This window comes from Strigops habroptila, chromosome 1, assembly GCF_004027225.2.
Source record: "Strigops habroptila isolate Jane chromosome 1, bStrHab1.2.pri, whole genome shotgun sequence".
NCBI classification, from domain to species: Eukaryota; Metazoa; Chordata; class Aves; order Psittaciformes; family Psittacidae; genus Strigops; species Strigops habroptila.
The window spans coordinates 108,549,539-108,571,045 of record NC_044277.2 but is presented as its reverse complement, the minus strand read 5'-3'; the positions used below and the strand labels follow the sequence as shown (position 1 = coordinate 108,571,045).

The following is a 21,507-nucleotide window of genomic DNA, read 5'->3' as shown; positions in this document are numbered from 1 at the left end:
GTAGAGGGATAGCTTTTATTTTCTGGTGGTTTAGGAGAGGACTGTAGCCGTGTTGCCTCTAACAATGCATCCCTAGTTTGTTAGGAGCTCATTAGCTGTGTATGACAGAAACTGTGGTCTTTTGAATCAGTGTGGTTCAAATAACTCCTGCTTTAACAGAAAAAAAGTATTTTCTTTGTTGTTCTGGAAAGAAGGAAGATGGCTTGTAAGTGGGAATAAAAGATACTGAATTCACATGACTAATGGAGTTAGATACATTTGAAGACTTTGAGCTATATGTTTTCTAGTATAAGGGGCCCTCTCCTTCACCAGGATTTCTTGTAACAGAGAGAAGAAAGTTTCAGACTGCTTTTGCATTTTAAAATGAAAGAACAGAGCATTGGACTGTCTTATAATCTCTTGCTGAGATCAAAGGAGAGGGAGGTAAATGCATATGTACTTCTTTCTCTGGTGCTGCACTAGCTATTTAGTAGAACTAATGGAGCTTCCAATGTAGGAGAGGCAGGGATTAGCCTCTTCATCTCTGCTAACTGTAAAGAGTCCAAAAGGATTAATATTATTAAGAGTGAATTTCAACTAGAAAGTAGGAAGGAAATTCTCTGTCCCCTTTCTATCTTTTCATCTTTGTTACCAGAAATAACTCTGAACCATAGTTTTCAGCCTCCCACCCATTCCTATTTTTTTTCTTCTTGTTTCTCTAAAAATTGACTTGGAAATATCTAACACCCCTGAGAAGCTTTGAATTTGTCTAATTTTTGACCAGTTTGCATGAAAACTGTGAAGGACTAACAAGACTGACTAGTCATGATAAGTTTATGGAATCAGATGTTATGGAAACACTTTCTTAACACTATGGAAATAGTGTTATTTCACTGACCTCAGCTAGTATGACTCCGTGTATGTTTGTGGACTTCAATAAAGCTACACTGACTCACTCCAGCTGAGGATCTGACCCTTGAAATTATGGAGTCTTAACCAAAGCAAACTGAACTTCTGTCATGAATTGGTCTTCAAGGGAAAATAATTGCTAATTCAATGACTCCCACTGTTTTTACTGCAGCTGCTAGTCATTCTGTGCTGCAGAAAATCTTTACTTTTAACTGGTGAATCAAGAGTTTCCCCAGCAGCTTCAATACACAGAAGATCAGAGGTGCAGAAGTGTGTACACAGTCCTCCAAATGTTGTGTATTAGAAGGCAAGCCCTAGGGTCAGTCTATGAAGCAAAAGTGACATACTCAGGAGAAAACCTCCCAGCTAGACATTATGCCTTAGTGTCTGTCCTATTAGCTTTTCCACTAAGTGGTGAAAAAAATTAAAGTAATCCTGATTTAGATGGGACTTTTTGGCACATAGAGGGTCGTCATAGTCAGGGTTAATTTCGCATAGAAACAGCTTGAAAGAGCTCACTGGGACCTGTTTTCAGCGTACCAAAGCAGTAACCCTGGCATGTGTACTGATGCTGCAGCTCCAGACAAATTAGTCCTCAGAATTACAGAATTTGGAGCTGAAGAAAGTAAGCAACCTGCTCAGGAGGTTACAGTTCTTCTGTTCCTCTTGGCAACCACTGAAGGGAGATGAGCAGAAAAGAAATGCGATAAAAAGTAAATGGCACTTTTCCTGCTAAGCTAATCAGTTCTGTTTGAGAACAGAGGGCCGTGCCAACTGCAAATCAATGCACTAAATCACTTTCGTTCTTGTGCAAGTCCTGCTGCCATGGCAGCTGCTAACAAGAGAATAAAGAAAACTGTTATTGGATATTTAGTAGAATTTTTAAGTGCTTGTGTAAAGTAACATATTTAATTTAATGTAAAGTTATAAATGTAATTGGAGTTTATGGACATTATAGCAGGAAAAAGAATAAGATTCCTCTTCTTTCTGCACAAAGAGCTGTTTTATGGTCCCAGACCATTGTTATCAAACTCTGCCTGCAGTATGTTAAAGAGGAGCTTTCCTATCAGGTTTTACCACTTCATCTGTTTATTAAGAGGTAAACACTGAGATAATAATATGCTTGATATTTCACATGGCTTTAAACATGTTTAAGCTACTGAACAGGACTAATACATGCTTAATTTAGGATGAAATTAATGTACTCTAATGCCATAGGCTGTATTGACTTAAGTCTTCACTGACTATAAAGAAAGCCTGCAGTTACTGCTCCAGATGTGCATATGTGTAGATTTAATCAGATAAGTTATTTAAGACAACAACAACTGCACGCAGAGGATTTATTCAGTGATGTAATATTATATACTTTTTTTTTTCTATTCCTTTCCAAAGAATTCTGAAATAATAATCTTTCTTGTCTCTAGCTGTGGCTGGAACTAGTCCCTTCCTGTGACTAGTCTGTCACTAGTCTGTGGGAGTTTTCAGTGATGTTATTAAATGGCTCATGAGAACATTGCAATTTTCCTAGAAAGCTCAATTTCTGCAGCATTTTCAGAATTCTCTTAGTCTAAAGTACAGGACTCACATCCCTGAACTCCTGGTTGCACATACAGAGCAGCCCAACTTTGTCACCGTTTAAATCATCAATCGTAGCTGTGCAGTGAAATGCTTAATATAAAATACCCACGGGCAAGCAGTAGACTGCCTTCTCTTTAATTACATCAATCCTCAATCACCCCAAAGCAATGCCATCCTTGGAAGTACTAACTCTGACAGGTAGTACTTCTGGGAATGCCATAAAAATGCCAGCAGAGCAGCAATGGCAGAGAAAATAAGCTGCCTCATCTTTGGAGAATTATTGGACTGTACTAACATTCAAGGGTACAATGTCAGCACAATGCAGAAAGAGTTAGATGCATAGTCCCCATCATTATTGTTGATGGGAGTCAGGTGTCAAGTTTCCTTTGCATCACTCTGAAAACTTGGCCTTCTTTGTAAAGCTTTGGCCAACTTTTCCTTTGTTACCATACTTAATTGAGAAATAGATTTTGAAGCTATTTGTACTGTGATTGAATAAAGATGAAAAAGGTAAAAAGAAAACACTAACAAAGTAGCAGTGATGAACCTGACACTTTCAGACTCTGTACAAGCTGTGAGGGAAAGCTTAATAAATATTAAAGTCTCATGCCTTAACAGGTGAAACTGGAGCAGGTGCTTTGTAGTAAATGGCACTGTAATATCAGCAATGCCTGGGACAGCCGCAGGGCAGCCCCTAACTCTTTTTAGCTATTTCAGCTCCTAGAGGGTCAAATGGGAATTTAAGTCCCTAAATACTTAAATAACTGGCTCAATTAGCAGACCTGACTTCTGTCAGTAGCATCTTGTCTGAGAAAGCCCTATAAATCTCAGCCCTCTTATATCACCTGGAGTTAATTGTTTGCTCTCAATAAGCACATGTATCTCAGTAAAAGCATTCCTAAATTATAATGGTAGTGCTTTTAACTTTCTGCCCACAGACAGATTGGTTAATGCAAGGCTGCCGCATGTTACAAAGAATAAATCAGGGCAAGATTCAGGTTAAATATAGGTTAAATATGCATTATTGTGGAAGTACGAGAGAGAGGTCATACTTGATTGGCTTACAGTAGATGAATAGAGAACAGAAGAGAATAGATTAAAAAAAAGGTTTTCATCACTAATTGCTGACGGGACCTTTCTAATGCAGGCCCTTCATTTCCTACTGTGTAAGCAGGTATTCAGTTTGGGAAGGAGAGGGTTACAGCTCAAAAGGGGGTGCTGACAGGCAGTGCCTGCCCTCCAATGGCCCCCTTCAGCTGGGACCATTTCACATTGGTCCTTTCATCAGTTATGGAGGGGAGACGAATAGCTATATCTGTATGTGTGTTTGTAGGCCTTACTACAGGTTGGAGAATGAAATCTTAGAAGAACTAAAAGAGCAGTTTGTCTTGAGGTGAAGCACATAATTATTCCCGTGTTAGGTGATCCACACTTTACACTGAAATTATCGCCTTGTAAAGTATAAAAGAAACAGCTGCTCATCTACAATGCTCCTATACAAACATCGTTTCCCCGTGTAATAATTCCTAATGTTTGCAATTCTTTGAGTGCCCTCAGCATGACCTCTGTGAACAGAAAGGAGTCCTGATCCTTCCTTCAGTAACACACCAGTCAGTTTGTTGCCCAGGCCTATAGTGGATCAAGGGCCGAAAGAGTATCAAGAAAACCTGTGAACAGCAAAGCCATCTTGCTGGGGCTGCATTGCTCAGGGAAACAGGACGTCTCCCTCCGCACCACATGATCCAAACATAGGCAGTAATAACATCCACCAGGACACAGGTCAAGACTTCCTGGCAAGGTAAGGTAGAAATCATGTCTCCTAGCTTTGGACATCTACAAGTTAGTCTTTTAGTCTAAATCAACAGTCCAGGTCCCAAATAAAATCGATATGCACCTGCTGGGAGGGATTTATTGTACTTATCTCAGCAGACATATACATGTTCATGCCAACGTCTATACTTGAAGGTAAAGTGAGATCAGTCCCTCCTAAAGTTGTTCAACCCCTCCTACAGCAGATAATGGCTGAGCTTGGAGACTTAAAGTCTGGAAAACTAAAGCTTGACTTTAACAGTTCAGCCCTACCTTAGACTTTATGTACCCAAGTGGACTGCTGATTTCAGAAGGTGGAAAAACCTTTCAAAATCAAGTAGTGCAGCACAGAGCTTTACATCCTCCATGTCCTGCATGTACAGTCCTGAGATGCAGTCTGTAGTACTGCCTGCATAGGCAGCTACTTTGCTTCCCCAGACCTCAGCTCCACTGGTTCCAGGCATCGTTTTAAAGACCTTGGCAAACTTTGGCACTCTAACTTTGGCATAGACCACTCATGTTTCACACAGTCATCATTTAGTTAACGGGTTTAAATTAGTGGTGGGCAAACCTCTTTTAAGCCGGATCGTGCTTTTTTCTGTCCCAGTTTAGCTAGGTCTCTTTAAGTAGTGCAGACTTGTATGCAGACACAGCTTTATGAGAAATTAGTCTGTTCACCTTAATACTGGCCAAACGAGTTGCCATGAAGAAGCCCTTCAGTTTGCCTTAAATATGTAGACGAGTGCTCTTTGATAATACTGTTTGATATGCAGATGACATGCAATCAAATAGGCATAAGTAATATTAATCAAACAGATTTATTACATGCTTAATAAATCCAGTGGCCATTTTTATGGTCGCCATTGCAAGACTTCAGCACACAGAGCTGAGCACTGATGAGTTTTATGCGATTATTCTCTCTTGTGCTTCTATTTTCTAAAGTGATCACATCCCAAAAAAGGGAGGGGGAAAAAAGAGGGGGAAAAGAAGCCTGCCAGAGTTTACAGAATGCAAAATAAAAATATTTCCAAATTGAATGTTCAAATAGCATAAGAAGCTTTCTGAAGACATGATTTTTAAACTGCCATCTCCAAGCCACAGCCACATCACTTAGAAAATACATAATATAGTACACTCCACAGGCAGATGGAGACGCACATAAACTGATAATAACTTGAGATTTTTATCTCTGTGTGTCCTCAAGCAAGGCATCAGGAGAGAAAAAACACTTTTGCAACAAAATTAAATAGTTTTAGATCTAATTTTACTAGGCCGAACTGGATTCCAGATTGATTTTTGTGGAATCTAATAGAGAACAACACACATACATATTGCCTTTCTTATAAAAAAATCCATCAACCACTTTGTGGTTTTACTTACTTTGCTCTTTACTAGAAGTGATAAGAAACTAATATTTCACATCACAACGTGTTTCACTCTGTAAATGTCTTTCATGGTAAAGGAGCTTGGAGTGGGCAGTTAACAGAGCACTGAAGTACAGCCCCTGGGATTTGTCTACTCAAACACCTATTTACATTCACACAATGAAACTGCAGCTAAAACCCACCATCTCCAAATCTGGAAAAGGAGAAGAAGAGAGCTGCAGGACATGCCACTGTGGAAAGAAATAATGTCACAAATGCTGTATGCGCTGGCTAAAGCACATGATGTGATCAATTAAATATATCCCAGAGGATAGATATATCCTGTATCTCAAAACTTGTTGGATGGATCCATACAAATCACATGCACAGTTTTATTGCTGGTCCTTTCTGCTTCCTAAGTGATGAACTAGAAGTTACTTTGACCTCAGAGCAAATGAGCGTGGCTGTGTGTGGAGGCCCTGCTGGGATGCTGGGCTTCAGAGTGGCCAGAGCACAGGGGATGAACTGCCAGTGCCTGTTAGGGGTTGGATCATCACTGGCAAAGTATTTCACACAGCTTCCCCAAAAGCTTTCCAAAGGTAGCAGTTCTGGGTCAGTAAACAGAACAGGACGCACAGAGGCAAAAGGATTAGTCCTGTTGCCAGACCCCTGAGCTAACTGATGTTTCACATTCAATGTTCTCTGCAGTATCATATCATAAACTGCTATTGCTGTTTAATGTAATGGCATTTCAGAGCTCTCATCTTGGACAAGGATCCCATTTTGCTAAGCACTGCACAAGAACAGAGCAGATTCTCTGCCCCAAGAACTAGATAAATAAATGCTAAAGGCAGCAAGCAGATCTGTTAACAGCAGACCCCTGCACTTCGCAGGCCATGATCAACTTCCAGGCAAGGAACAGGGGCAGGTGCTGCCGTGTCTGGGCGCTGCATCATACTGAACAGCTTGTTGCCCTGTTTCAGAGGAAGACTTTATGGCTCTGGGTTCACACCTCTGGCTTCTAACTCAAGGCACAACTTGCCTCCTGCAGCTGAAAGCCTTCGCCTGATATGCTGACTATCCAAACATTCCCTAGTTTTGCCTTCCCTTTGGCTATCAGACAAGAAAAAATGTGTTCTGATATTTTACATCTTCATTTGAGGTTCCTACAAAAGTAGAGAACAAAAACAGCAATGCTGAATACTTCCTTTTTTTCTTTTAGAAACCTAAATTCCTTAATCTGAATATTCCCCTGTCTCCCTGCTTTTAAGTAAAATGTTCCAGCAAAAATCTTACTCCACCAGAAGGTTTTTCTTTCAGCATATTCCTCTGCTACCTCCAAGAAAAGCTTTCCTTACTGTTCCAATGTGGGCCAGGGTGGGATATCACTGCAAATGCCTTGGATTGAAAACCAATTATAAAAAGCAGATCTTTAGTAACTGTCCATCTTGGATGCCACACTCCCAGGGGTGCCAAGCAGCATCTTTAGTAACTGTCCATCTTGGAGGCCACACTCCCAGGGGTGCCAAGCAGCATATCTGCAGACAGGATATTAACATATTTTAACCCTTTCACATCCTCCAGTGCACAGGCTCTTTTTTACCCTCTTGGGCTGCTCAGTCAGATGTGCTGCTTTTATTGCATTGACTGATGGCTCTCCAGGGCTCGTGATGCCACCAGGGTTTCTCCTTCAGGCCTCATTGTGTAGGAGCAAGAGAAGAAAATGCAAACCAAGGAGGAACAGGCATGTGTTAATAGCCCCTTGCAAATACATGCAGGCTTGAAATTATCCTGTGCAAGGCACCAAGCTGGAACTCCTGCACCAGGATGCTGCTTTGGCTGCACAGAAACATGAGCCCTCTGAAAAGGTTTAGGGCAGCCATGTTTCTAATTTAAACACAGTCCTCCCAACCTCACTTGTACCATGGCGCTCATCCACAGGCACCCCAGCACAGCTTTGTCAGAGTGGGTGTAAAAGAGCATCACGCAGAGAGTTCCCGCTTGCCTGTGAAGCAAAAAGCACTTGAGCAATGCTGCTGCTGCAGCCCTGCACTATCAGTAACTCATGACTCAACAACTGGTTCTTGAATTCAGCTGTAAAGACTGATTCTGACACCAAGCAAGTAAATCCCTACCTAGAAACTAACTGCTTAAACTAAATGATGCAGCATGGTGGCTGTACAAGCCATAATTTAGAAGGCTCTGAGCCCTTTTCAGTAAGTGGTGTGCTTTAAAGACGTTGCTATTTTCCCCCCAAATTTGTCATTTTTTTTTCTGTAAAGAATCCGTCTGCCCTGTCATCACTGTCAGTCCAAGCCTGAACTGACTAAGATATGAGAAGGAAGATAGATAGAGAATCATCTCCTGATATGCAGGCTCTCTTCCCTCCCTGTATCCCCCCTTTCAAAATAAATCAAGGTTAACACAACTATATAAATGTAACTATTTCAGTAGCTGCAAATACTTTAGAGAAGTAAAAATGAGAGGGTTTTTCAAGAGGTTTTGCAGCTGAATTGACATTATTGTATCAGAATTGACCCTTCCAGAGTAATTTCATACTCAATGCAAACCAAAAAATATTACTTACGACTAGTTTATAATGTCCACATTGTGTTTTTGAAAGAATATTATTAAGGAAACCTCTGACAAGTTAAGTAGCTTATGGTAATCAATTTGACTATGAGAATGAAACTAATTCAGTAAAACATTGCTAACGCTGATCTGGCAAACCACTAGTAGCCATCTGTCTAATCCTTCTTGTGTTCAGAAGTTGCATTTTAAAAAAAAATTATTAATTGTGCTCATTAGCTGCCAAGCAAAAGAGTGTGCCACAAGCTTCTGCTCAGAGATTAGCTAATAATAGCAAATACTACTTGCTTTTCCAAGTTTGAGCTAGAACCTGCTATGTCACATCATGGTCAGGATAATTTTTTCTGCTGGGACGCACAAGGATAGGAGGGACTGTAAATCATGGGTCCAAGGAGAGGTGCAACACACTGTAGGTGCAAATTGTCTTCCTACACCCCTTCAGCACCAACAGCTCCTCAACCTCCCCAGTAGACAATCTATTCCACTGCTGCACTATCCTTACTGTTAGGTTTTTTTAATGTCTAAAGTGAATTTTCCTTGGTGCAATTTAAGTCCATTACTTCTAGTTGTGTTAATGCATATGGAATACAGTTTGTTCCTTTCTTCTATGCGGCAGCTTTTTATGTATTTGAAGACTGTTGTTATGACCCCACTCAGTCTGGTCTTCTTAAAGCTAAATAATTTGTCCAACATGTATAAGGCCTCATTTCTGAAAGTGTTTAGCTCCTGCCATTCCCATTGCTTTTATTCAGGTGATTGAGAATGAAAGAATATCGGAGGAGTTGATGATCAAGCCATATTGTCTGGAGCCCTTTAAATACTGATAGGTATGAAGGGCACGAATGCTGTTTACGGCTGTATATGTGTATTCTTGTCTTCACAATAAAACCGTATTTATGGGACCCTTGACTAGTCTTCTGACTGCATCCACAGGGCAAAAGCAACCTCACAAAAAGAGCAGATTTTAGTACAAACTTGGCTGCCTTATATGCCAGGATTTACTGAATCATTTGGAGTAAATAATTTTCTGGTTTTCATGTAAAACCAGTCGGGTTTTTTTATTTGTTTAAATTATTTACATGGCTACTGTCAAACAGTGTTCATGATTCTTTTTTGACTATTGGCTGTTATTGGAAAATATACTTAAAAATGTGAACTGAAATCTTTTTCCATCCCAAAACATAGGAGACTGAGGTTTCTTCCTGTAATGGACTTCTCATCAGGAGAAATGGTTAATTTTGTGGTTGGAGTACTGGAACAGAGTTCCACTTGGCTTCACTTGCAGGGATATTTTTATAGTGAACGCACTAGATAATATGACACTATCTTCTTGCTTTGGTGTTCCAGGGTGGCTAGAAATAAATCCCACTATTCCTGTTCTTTGTCTTTCAGTTTTCATTGTAAATACAGCTTCCTTTTTGTCCATGTAGGCCCTCATGAAATCTCTCCTTCATGTTATTGGAGGCTTTTAGTACAATTGTAATGCAAGCAATAATAGTTCCTTGTATTGATTCTCAAATGTAGGGTTATGTATTCTGCCTTTCTGGAGAAAAGAGTTTTTGAAATGTCTTGTTTTGTTCTCTTAGAGCCTCTCTCCTAGCCTTGAAAATTATTTCCTTGGACAAATATAGAGGACGTTTACAATTATAAAGTAAAAATACCCACTCTAATTTTGGGCTACCTGTCATTGCTCATTTTGTGAGGGGAAAAAGCTCATAGGAGGAGAAGAGAATGAGAGGAAAAATGAGGCTTTAAAGGTGTTTCTCTGTATGGCTTTTTTGTATGCAACCATGCCCTTTATTCTTACTGATAAGATTTCATCAAACTGCTGGAAATATGTCTAATTGTGATGGAAATTAAAATACACAGGGACCATAAAGTGTGAATATGCAACTCTCTCTTGTTCTGAAATGGTAAACAAAAATAACACTGAATTTCACCATTGATAATAAAGCTGAAGTAGTGTCCTATGGTATATATACAGTAATGGGTAATAATGTGCAAAAGATGGAAATACGCAATCGTGCCAATAGTTTTATACCTAGACAGATTATTTCCCTGTAAACACCTACAAATAATTATCCTGTCATCTATCTTCTATAATTTGATTGCAAAAAGTTGGTTGGGGTGAAAGATAAATCATGGAATATTCTTTTACCTAATAATAGTATATAGTATAAAGCTACATGGTTTTGCTTTTTGATTGCTCTCAGGAGTAAGCAGCAGCAACCTCAGCAAGAAAGCACATGTCCTCATTGCTTGGTTGATGGATTAACTCTCTATGAGAACTGAGAATATTTTCTCAGCAAAGAAGCTGTAAGTTTGTGTACATCAGTGTCTTGAGTGTTAGTCCTGAAGGTCTGAGAGCTCTCAGCAGTCAGGCTCAGAGTACACTCCAGCTCACTGCATCTCAGTATCCAGGCTCAACGGTCGTTGCTGGTGCTGAAGCCAAGGACTGCCCGGATCCCATGTCTATCATCTGAAGCATTTGCTTTACCGAATGTAGCCTTTGATTTAGGTCCCAAATATACCTACACTTTTTTCACTTTAATAAAAGAAACCAGTCAACAATGCTGGGAGTGAGTAACAGCCTTTATCCTGATCACAACCCAACAGTCCCGCGCACACTGAGACAGTGTTGTACGGAGATACCAAATTTCTCAGTGAGCAATGCCTTAGCAAAAAAGTGTCAAAGTGTTCACTTAGGAAAATCTTTTGGCTAAAACATTCATAAGTAGCTTCATTCTTTTGTTTTGTGACATCACCACAATCCCGTAATGAAATTACAATTCAAGGAGGCTAATTTATGCTCTAATTATATATTAGTCTGTGCTTAAAGGTTTCTGGACAGAAAAAGGTTTTCTTTAGGCAATCTTTTATTCTGCTTGTTATATTTACCTAACAAAGAGAAGTCAGCTTTTACTGTGATTTCTCATAACAGAGTTGAGCTGTAATGTTACATAGTTAAGGGCAAACGTATGCAGTCATTTTTTATGTAGTCTGAGAACAATCTTAAACAAGAGCAAGGATTATTAACAAATGTAGGAAGAACCAGGCCAAAAAGCTATGTGCTGCTGAAAAAGTTTAAATGCTCTTCCATTGGAATGCCAGTGGTAGATTAGCAGCCAGGTAGCTTAAGGAAAATCAGAGAAATATTTTCTCACCAATAAAGGAAGTCCCCATGAGAATCCTTTTACCTGCGTCACTTGAAAGGAGACATTCTTGGTTTGGTTTTGATGGTTCTGTCACAGAATGAAAGCCCAGCGTTGTTCACAATGTGCAAGATTCATTTTCACCTAACTGAGGCTTTCTAAGAAGAGAAGTACTTTAGGAAATCAACTAAAAGTCCTTCAAAGTTATGACTCACCTTTGTAAGGTGTGTTTCTGTTTCTTCTGCTACCTAAACTAAATGCTTTGCTAATGCTGGTACCCAGCAAAGTACCCACAGTTTGTCAGAGAAATTCAGCCTAAACAAACTTAACAACAAACTAAATAAACTGGCTATCAAACTAAATAAAATACATATCTTCAATATATCTCTGTTTCTAGTGTTTGTGTTAACAGCAACTTTTCCCTATAGATAACTCTTGAGTCAAATTTTAAGCTAGTATAAATCAGTATCAGTTCTCATTTTGCTGAATCTGTCCTGGCACATAATGCAGATGTTGATTGTGGCACTGAAAGAAAACATCTGTGCCATCCACTATCTGCGGGATAAACAGAAACTGCAGGTAGAAGGAACTGCAATTAGTATGAATGTGAATAAGAAGTATTGCAAATAGTATTCTTACTGTTGGGATAGTAGCTTCCTGTGCACACCATAAAGGTTTTCCAAAAATCAAATCAATGATTTATAGAATTAGAAGCCATTGTAATCTCTTATGCCATCTCAGCTTTCTCTGAGACTTCTGGCTTAGCCTCTGTCAGAGAGAGGAAACAAGAGGAGATGAGCTGATGGTCTCATCCATTAGAGCAGTTCTCATGTCCTTCCTTCCAGGTCTGACTGCCTCCCCTGTTCCCAGATGGACCAACCTGCATCCTGCATTCCCAACTCTGCAGTGCTTGGGGACCATCACTGGGAAGCACAAAAAAGGAACACTATACAGGGACAAAATCCATGAGGAATATATGTGTGGTATTTACACATGCCAGCTCTTATAAGTGCATTGCAGTTCAATGAACTTTGGTGGAACTGTAGAGTCAGGATAAACAAAAAAAACCCAGACTTGCCAAGATGTTTTGATCTGAGAAAAAGTGTGGCGTAGATCAGAATGCACTGACAAAATACTGATTTCATATGTATCTTTTCTTCTGTTTTCTTCCAGAAAAAGTAAGCATACTGTCAACCTTTATAGCACCCTTCAAGTACTTGAGTCCTGGCGCAACCACCATGGAGGATGAAGACAATTTAAGTAAGAAGTCTTTTTTCTCTACAGACAGATGAAAAAAAAAAGAAACCCCCCCTCCCAAAAAAAACCCACCCCACCAGAAATTAAATCTAATTGAGAAGAGGTGGTTAACCAGGCTTAAATAAACTATATGTAACCCCAGAACTAGCCACTGGGTTCTCTTGGGCCCTTACACCTGGACAAAGTCACTAACACTCCCTGAACCCATGACCGCAGAGCTGGAGGAAAGTGCTGCTGGGTTGAAGGAGTGCTGAAGTCTCCAAAATGCCAAGAAGTCTGGGAGTGTGTAGTTAGGACTGAATAACCCCCAGTAAGCTAGCTCATTTATCACCCAGAAGCAATTACTGGGTGTTACCCAGCCCTGCTTATTGTAATGCATCCTGGAACAGTTAAAAAAGGGAAGGAAGCTTTCTGAACCAAATGAGCAACTCTGAGTTTTAGTATCACCTACCAGATGGGTTTTCTTTCCAGCCACACACACATTGACATGTTGCCCTATTAGAGCCAGTTGGTGGGAGGAATGTTTGGTTGTTTATTTTTTCCCCTGACATTGCTAATCTTCCTTGGTTTAATCATGGTGGAGCACCAAGGAGAATAGCTGTTAAAGGAGTGAAGGAGCGCAGCCCTCTATTTTCTGCCGCTGGGTATCACATGGACATCACACCTTTCTGCTGCACAGAGTTTTTGCAGTTCTAAGCAAAGGCAAAAAAATCCTGAAAACCCATCAAAATTGGTCCCAGGGAGGCTACATTTTCAGGAAGAGATATAAGAAGTACACGCAGGAAACATTATGTACATGATGAGCTTATGCAGGCACCTCCTGCGTAATGTTTCCCCAAAGTGTTACTTAGTTATTTTTAGGTAATGTAGGAAGTTTGTACAAGCCAAACACTGTAACACCATTTTCTTATTGCTACTGTAATGCCAAGACTGCTTCGTGCCTGCACAAGCTTTAAAATAGCTCACATGGACAGGGTTACACTATGTTTTCTGAAAGAGAAATAGCAAATTGCACTGTTCTTGAGGTCATCTTGCCTAGTCCTCTCTTGGGTCAAACATACACTCCAGTGACAAAGCAGCAATTTGTTTCTTGGCACATACAACATATTTTAGGTGTTACTATAAGAATCTTTAAAAAAAGAAAAAAAATTCATTTAAAAGCAGCCATATTTCAGTGTTCACTTGTAGGGTAGTGGTATAAATCCCACTAATGTCTACAGCACACATGCACCTGTGTAGCAATTTGGCGTTTTAAAGAGCTTCAGTGATTTGCTCTTGAACAAGCAGAGGAACCTTCTTTTGTGTTAACAGTTTAACAAGATCCTAGGAGAATGCTGGCCAGGCAGAGAAGTGGTTTGCTTATCCCTGTAGTTTTCAGCTCACTGAGCATCCTGTGAAAGTGCCCCTACCCAGACTGTGCTGTATCGATAGGCAGAGTCCTGCTAGCTGAAATGGATACAGATCCTGTTTCACATTCCTTTAGCCATTCTTCACAAAGGGACCCATGCCAGGTTAACTACATATGCATTTTTGGCTGGTGATTAATAGCATATAGACCCTATTATTGTGGTTTATGATCCATGAAAAATATATCAAAGGCACTATGCACGTTTGGAATGGAATTTTGGGTAATCACCAGTGTCTGATGAAGACTTTATCTTGAACATGCGAGATGAAGGACCACCATATTCATTACCAGAAGTCAGTTGTAGCTGAGAATGTGAGAAATGTCACAAAGGATTAGAAACAGGAAGTTTACCTCTGTACAGTTTTCAATATTTGCTATTAGCAATGTGTTGAGAAAAAGGACATTTAAATGGGGGTCCTCCCCATGGTGTATCTTTCTAGCACCCAGCAAAAAATTTACTCAGCTAGAGTTTGCGTGCTGAATCTTCGTATTTCTTAGACATCAACAGACCTGTCTAGTCATCTCTGGAGCCCACTGATACTTCTGATCTCACCAACAGCCAGGAACAGGGAGTGATTTAGTGTGCTGTCAAAAAGTGCACCCTTTTATTGCTTCAAGCCTGCTGTCTTTAGTGCTTGGATTGCATGAAACTGAATAGTCATTCCTTGTTCACTGCCTGCTTGCCTGCCTTTTGTGATGTTACAGACCTCTGCCTGTCCCTGATCATTAATCGTTCCATCCACACTATACCGAGGCAGATTATCACTAGACAGAGATACTTGCAAATCTGGGAGGTACCTCTAGCAGGAGTGTATGATTCATGGAGATCTCGTTGTGCAGTCTTGCCGTATGTACAGACTTGGTACAGAACCCTTCTGCAGATGTATACCTCTCCCCAGCGTCTGCACAGGGAGCTGATGGTGATGGTCCCCAACATACATGTTTCAGCCACTGCAACAGTCTTGTAGGATGAATCTCAGCGCCAGATTCAGTGTATTGAAGCATGTTCAGTTGTGAGCATATTGGTCAAATTCCTCCTCAGGCAGCATGAGGCCCCAGAGCTTTTGATTGCACAGTGTAATACAGCAGGGACCCTGCCTCTAAGAAGACGGTGGCTATCCCCTTCCAGCAGTCGGAGCTGCAAGCAATCCCCCACAGAATCAGACCCCCTGTTTTAGTTTGAAAACTGTGTCTGTTGCATCATTTGTATTGTTCCCATGCCTAAAGCCAAGCTATAGTCTGGTCCAGATTCAGGGAGGCATGTACTTAGACCTGTTTCTGCCATGGGCTGCCCATGGTTTTTGCTGCATGCACTTATTTGCTAACTTGAACAGAGAGTATCGGAGTCTGAGTATTACCTAAGCCAGATCATTAGGTCATTTGAATAATGCCCCTGATTGGTAAGAGCTATACTAGATGTGCATGGATTTCACAGTTATTTCAAATAATAAGGTGGGCAAAGTAGAGTGTCTTCATTCTGGAACAGACAGAGGCAATGGCAATCACCTTTCCCAAATTTTCAGTCTTCAGTCTGTAAATAAAAAGTCCTGTACTTTTTTTGCACTGGTAATGCTTCCCTTCACAGTGTGGTGTTACAAACCAATAAAGTCTAACAATACTGTTTTAAACAGCCTGAACCCTTTGAGCTGGTGGGGAGGGCTCAGCAGCAACAGAGAGATCATGGCAGGTTTACCTTAAGTAGACTTCTTTCATGAAGGTTTATAATACATAACTGTGCGTTTTCATGTAAGAAAGAAAGGATCGATTTTTTGCTAGCTGCAAGTTTATTATTCTACAGTCAAGAATACAACCTAAAAATCCCACCAGAAGTTTCCAATCCTCCATTGTGGATTCAAAAAGTGCATGAAAATACCATCTTGATTGCAAGAGGAGACTGCCCTACATTGCATTTGATGTAATAGCTGACCTTGGACAAAAGTGCCATGGCTCTGGCTCCTGGGTTCATACCTATCATTTCTAATTTAAAATTTTTCACTTTTAAGTTTGCCAGGAATTATGGAGGTCAATCCTTCTAACCTCTGCAGTCAAGGTGATGTAGATGGACAGCAAAAATGTACTCCACATAAGCAGATCAAACAGGGGTTAAATATTAAAACACAGAAAAATAAAAATTAAGTCGTACTTGTATTGTTGAAAGTGTGTTGGTAGCAATCTTGTGTTTACTAAAAACTTCTAAAGCCAGCAGCTTCCTGTGTCAGAGCTATCAGTTGAACCACAAGTTTGCATACTAGAGAGATTGCAAATTCTTTCTTTCAGTATCATAGCTTTCCAATAATGTACTGCCACTTGTAATTCAATAGTAAAGATGCCAGCCAAAATTGTGATGCCATCTACCACCTCTCCTTTCCCATCCTCCCTGGAAGTTGGCTTGACAGCAGAATAACCTTCAACAGGAACAATATTATCTCTTCAAATGTAGCGTGGAGTATCAGATGGCTAGTTTTGCAGAGCCCTTATGACCCAGAGACATAGGCAGTGTCATTATTAGTGATGCATTATGGTTCTGAAAAGCTCTTGATGATGCAGACTCTCAGGTTAACTCTACTGTGCATAATGACCAAAAGGAGAAAAACATGAAAGAGCAGACAGAAGATTGAGGAATAGTGCATAAATAAATATATTTCGCTAACTGCTTTCCTCTCTCCCATTCAATTACTGAAACAAATACAAGATTGCAATGTCTCCTCTTCCTTGTGAAACTGCAAAAATCAGTGAATAAAGTTACCTGAGGAGATATTACAGTGCAGAGGTGTGGGGCTTTTTTAGAAATCTTACACAATAAATTAGAAACTATTGCCAAAAAAATATAATATTTTTCTTTCTCTTTTTTTTTTTTTTTATTTTTAAACTCCCTCCCCTTACAATTTTATTATTCTCCCACCTTTCATCATAGGAGAACCATATTTTATGATCTTTCCCCCCCCCCCAAAATATAGACAATGTATTTTGGGAACTCAAGAGCAAAGACATTATGAGAGATAACAGGACTGAAAATGATCCACAGTTTTGCATTTTCCCTGTGTGCTTCCTCCAACTTACCCCTTTCCTTTTAGTGCTCTTCATTTCTAAAATTGCTTGTGATTGTTCTATTACAGCTGCTTACAGTATTTATCTTACATGGTTTGGTGTCGTTTGCCTGCTTTGTCTGATTTTCACAATAGAAGTACATGTGCCACCATTAGAGAGGTAATCTTATGTCTGCTACAGGGAGGTCTCATAAAAGACACATTTCAAAGACCTCCTATTTCAAAGATACCTGAAAGTATAAAGTAATTTCACATTGTCCAGCAGCTGCCAGGTATCTATCACACAAGTCCATCAGGCTCCCAGGCTTTCTGCGGCACTCACTGAATTTAGGCTGCCTCTGATTTACATGCCATGATGACTTCTGGCCTACTGCAGCTCCCACTGGGGTCTGTGAAGAACTGAGCTATTTCCTGGTGTTTTAGGATCAGGTCCTCCAGAAATCTGGTTGACTGTAAGGATATTTGCATGGATTTCCCTTACTGTGACTAGGCCAAAACATACCATTAGTATAAGCATGTTACCATCCCGCATACCCAATATTGTCCACGTTATCCTTTGTGCCTGATCTCTGGCAGTTTTACACTTGTATCTCTCTATTTTTTTTCACTACACCAATGCAAACTCTCTGTTGGCCAAAACTTGGACTAGACAATTTCATAGACAGAGTTTAAGACAAACAAGTAATGTTTAGTTTATGTTGCCGTGGTTTTAGTTAACCACTTTTAGTGAGAGTGATTAAGGTAAGCTGGTCTAAGGTCACACATTCATGTTCACAAATCCATGGTTCTGTGACTATGAAAGAAAAAACAGCTGGAATAAGACAATATGAATTATAAATACAAATAACCCCTTGAGTTTTCCTATTCAGTGGTGCATAATCAATAAAAATTCTTTTCAAACCTAAATATTGTGAGAAGCAAGAGCTATCTTTCTTTTCATGCTTCCTGACTACAATATCATTATGTACCATAACTGGCTCAGTAAAAACCTATTAGGTAAGATGAGCGAGGAGGTGTGAAATACAGAACCAATCCTGCTTCCTGCAAAAGTATGTCTGAGTCAAATTATTTCACCTTTATTTAAAAAAATGCACACAACTAAAGAGGCATATTCTGACTGGGATGGAAACAGGAGAAAGGGTCACAGTGGAAAACGGCTGGCCAAAGTGACTGCCAGGCTAAATAGAGGAAAGTTAAAGTTGGCATCTCCTTCCCCCTCTGATCAGAGTTTCCATAAATAGAGGTGTGAACACAATAAGGAAGGACCATATTATCCTTGTGTCTTAGTTAACCTGACCTTTTAAATGTCTTATTTCCAGAGAGGCTGGTTTAAAGATGTCATATTTATACAGCTGAATGCCGTATGATGAAAGTTTTCTTTTTCTATTGTATATTTCTTTTTCTTTCCTTCCTCACCTGTCTTCATTCTCTCCCCTTAGCTTCAGAAACTAAAAATTAACTAGTCACTAAGACCTTAATTTGCCAGTTCGTGTTCTGCCTCAGCAAAGCACCACAGCACAGAGGTCTACAAGTAACTTTGGTGAGACAGAGACGCAGGCTGGAAGCTCAGTGTGTGCTGAAGTGTTTTGAGGAAAGGGAGCCTAAACACCCAGTCCTGCAAATGGGCCCCCACACATGCAATTGAGCCATGATTTTTATTCATATCTAATCAGTAAGCTTCTTTCTGTGGAACAACTTGCATGAGTGTAGACTTACTGCTTTGATGGAAAAAAGTCTTTTAAGTCTCTATTTAATACGAGCGCAACTCATCAGGATATAAAGGAGGTTTTTAATTATGATGGTTGGTTCCACATAGTTCCCTGGAGGCTCCTGTGCATCTGTCAGCCCAGCCTAATACGTGGCTTCAGCAAAGACACACCACTCCAGCAGAAGCTCCTCGACGCGTAGCCAGTAGCTTACCCCTTACATCTTTGCAGACAGCTTGTACATCAGGGTATAGAGGAAACCAAATACAGCTATGGCCCCACATAAAGTGGGAGGGCCGTTCTTGGTTCTCTAAGGACCACAGGGACCTTCTCTATGCCTGGGGCTCGGAGCCTGCACAGGTGGCAGGCTTGTGTCTGACAATAACAAACCACAGGATAGGCTCCATGCTCAGTGCTGACTGGAATACAACAGGCAGCCAGACAGTGCGCTGCTCAGAAAGGGATCAGGTGCATCACTCCAGGGATGGGTTGTTTCACGGGTTAGTTACACTCATGTGTACTTCCTCAACTAGTCTCTGCCCCAAGGTACCCACAGGAGGACTGGAGGTTGTATCAGAGATGCAGTGCATTTAAACAGACTCATGAGAAATGACAAATATGATACAGGATGCTTATTTAGACAGCAGAACATTTTCTGTCTCATTCAGGACATCAGTGAGATGAATCTCTGTTCTCAGTCACACATCTACTGTAGCAAAGAGTGCCTTATAGCATGGGTGTTGCACAAGCGTAGTTCACAGCAGTGTGTGATTCATTGGCTCAATAAAAATGGAGTGCTTTCTCAATGGCTCCCCACTTATTTCATTCCCTTCCTGGCCCTCCTGGCAGTCACTCTCCCCCATTTCTTTTCTTTGACATAGGTCATTCTTTACATCAGTAATCAGTCCCACCATGATGTTCTGGCTTTTCCTAGTCTCATTTGGATTTATCTAGAATTTCTGCAATATTTGTTGTTGCTGATGCAGGAGCCAAGAGTATCTGCAGTTGAATTTGAAAGACACTCACTTAATAAATCAGAATCTGAGTCCAGACCAGATTATTGTTTCAAATGCTAGGAAGGTCTGTCAGATTATTTCTTAGACTCTATTCATGATGTTAGCAATATAAAAGTCTATGCTGTGAGTAGAGCCAGTCAATGTATTTGTTGCAAATAGATTATTCAATGCATTTGCCCATTTTTCTGTTTGTGAATCATTCGTGAATCGTTTCTGACTTCTAATAATGTGTTCATAACCATTCACCCACATGGATTATAGAACAAATCTCAGCTTAGGGGAACTTTGTAAACTATTCACTTTTTACTAGTAATTATCCAGTGTGAATGTAGTAGTTCATTTAAGTCACATGGCATCAGTTATGCTTCATCTTTGAATGATGTCATCTTTTTTTTTTAAACAGGAGGGTAGTGAATAGTACAAGTAGAACTTAAGGGATAAGTAAACATTCAGGACATGCAGAAAATCTGTGCTATAAATAATAAATCAACCATTATACAGATATGCGAGGAAAAAACCCAAAAAGGGCTGAGCAAGGATATGTCATTAACTTTTTTTTGGGGGGGGCACTATTCTGCCAGCCCTAGGCATAATGTCAGCTACTACGATAACTGTAATGAGAGGTTATTTCTTTCTTTACTAACAGGTACCAGCAGTGCAGAAGTAAAGGAAAATCGAAACATTGGCAACCTGGAGGATCATCCAATATCATCTAATGAGAGGGCAAGAGGGGGAACACCTAGCAGTAAGAGAAAAAGACCCTTAGAGGAAGGCAATAATGGCCATTTCTGCAAACTCCAGCTCATCTGGAAGAAAGTCTCGTGGTCAGTGACGCCAAAGAATGCTCTGGTTCAGCTACATGAACTAAAACCAGGTTTACAATATAAAATGGTTTCCCAGACAGGTCCAGTGCATGCTCCAGTCTTTGCTGTTGCTGTGGAAGTAAATGGACTTACATTTGAAGGCACAGGGCCCACAAAAAAGAAAGCTAAAATGCGTGCTGCAGAGCTAGCTCTGAAGTCATTCGTTCAGTTCCCCAACGCCTGTCAAGCTCACTTTGCTATGGGGAACTGCATCAACCCATCCACAGACTTTACTTCTGATCAGGCAGACTTTCCAGATACTCTGTTCAAGGAGTTTGAACCATCTACACACAGCGAGGACTTTTCAGTCTATAACCCTGTTAATAACGAATTGCTTTCCACTGCTTATCGACACAGGCGCTTACTCTGCCATACGCTAGACTTAATGGGCCACGGTAAGCAAAACAAGCACAAGATGGCATCCAAAGCAGAGAGCGAGAAGAACCCAGTGGTGCTGCTAAATGAGCTGCGGTCGGGCCTGCGGTACGTCTGCCTGTCAGAGACAGTGGAGAAGCAGCACATCAAGAGTTTTGTGATGGCAGTACGAGTGGACGGGAGAACATTTGAAGGCTCAGGACGTAGCAAGAAGCTGGCCAAGGGTCAAGCAGCACAGGCAGCCCTGCAGGCCCTCTTTAACATTCGGCTGCCCAGCCACATTCCCAGCAGGAGTAAATGTCACCATTTGCCACAGGTGAGAACTCCTGGGTAGCCACCACCACGCTGGAGGAGCTCTTTGATGAATGGCATTAGCTTTGCTGTAGCTGTTTCTACCAGGTGGTTCCTCTGATGTTATAGCAAGTGCCATGCCACAAAATAGCTCTTTTCTCATA

General features: G+C 40.6%; 1 protein-coding gene across 4 annotated transcripts in view; it reads left to right on the top strand.

Annotated features, from left to right (window-relative positions):
* Positions 1-21,507, top strand: part of ADARB2 (adenosine deaminase RNA specific B2 (inactive)) — a 309,775-nt gene that overhangs the window by 188,797 nt on the left and 99,471 nt on the right. For all 4 annotated transcript variants that reach the window (XM_030497240.1, XM_030497230.1, XM_030497258.1 and 1 more), the window contains 2 exons: positions 12,554-12,640; positions 20,461-21,368. In XM_030497240.1, coding sequence (XP_030353100.1) covers positions 12,554-12,640; positions 20,461-21,368 — 995 coding nt within the window. The remainder of the gene's footprint in view (positions 1-12,553; positions 12,641-20,460; positions 21,369-21,507) is intronic.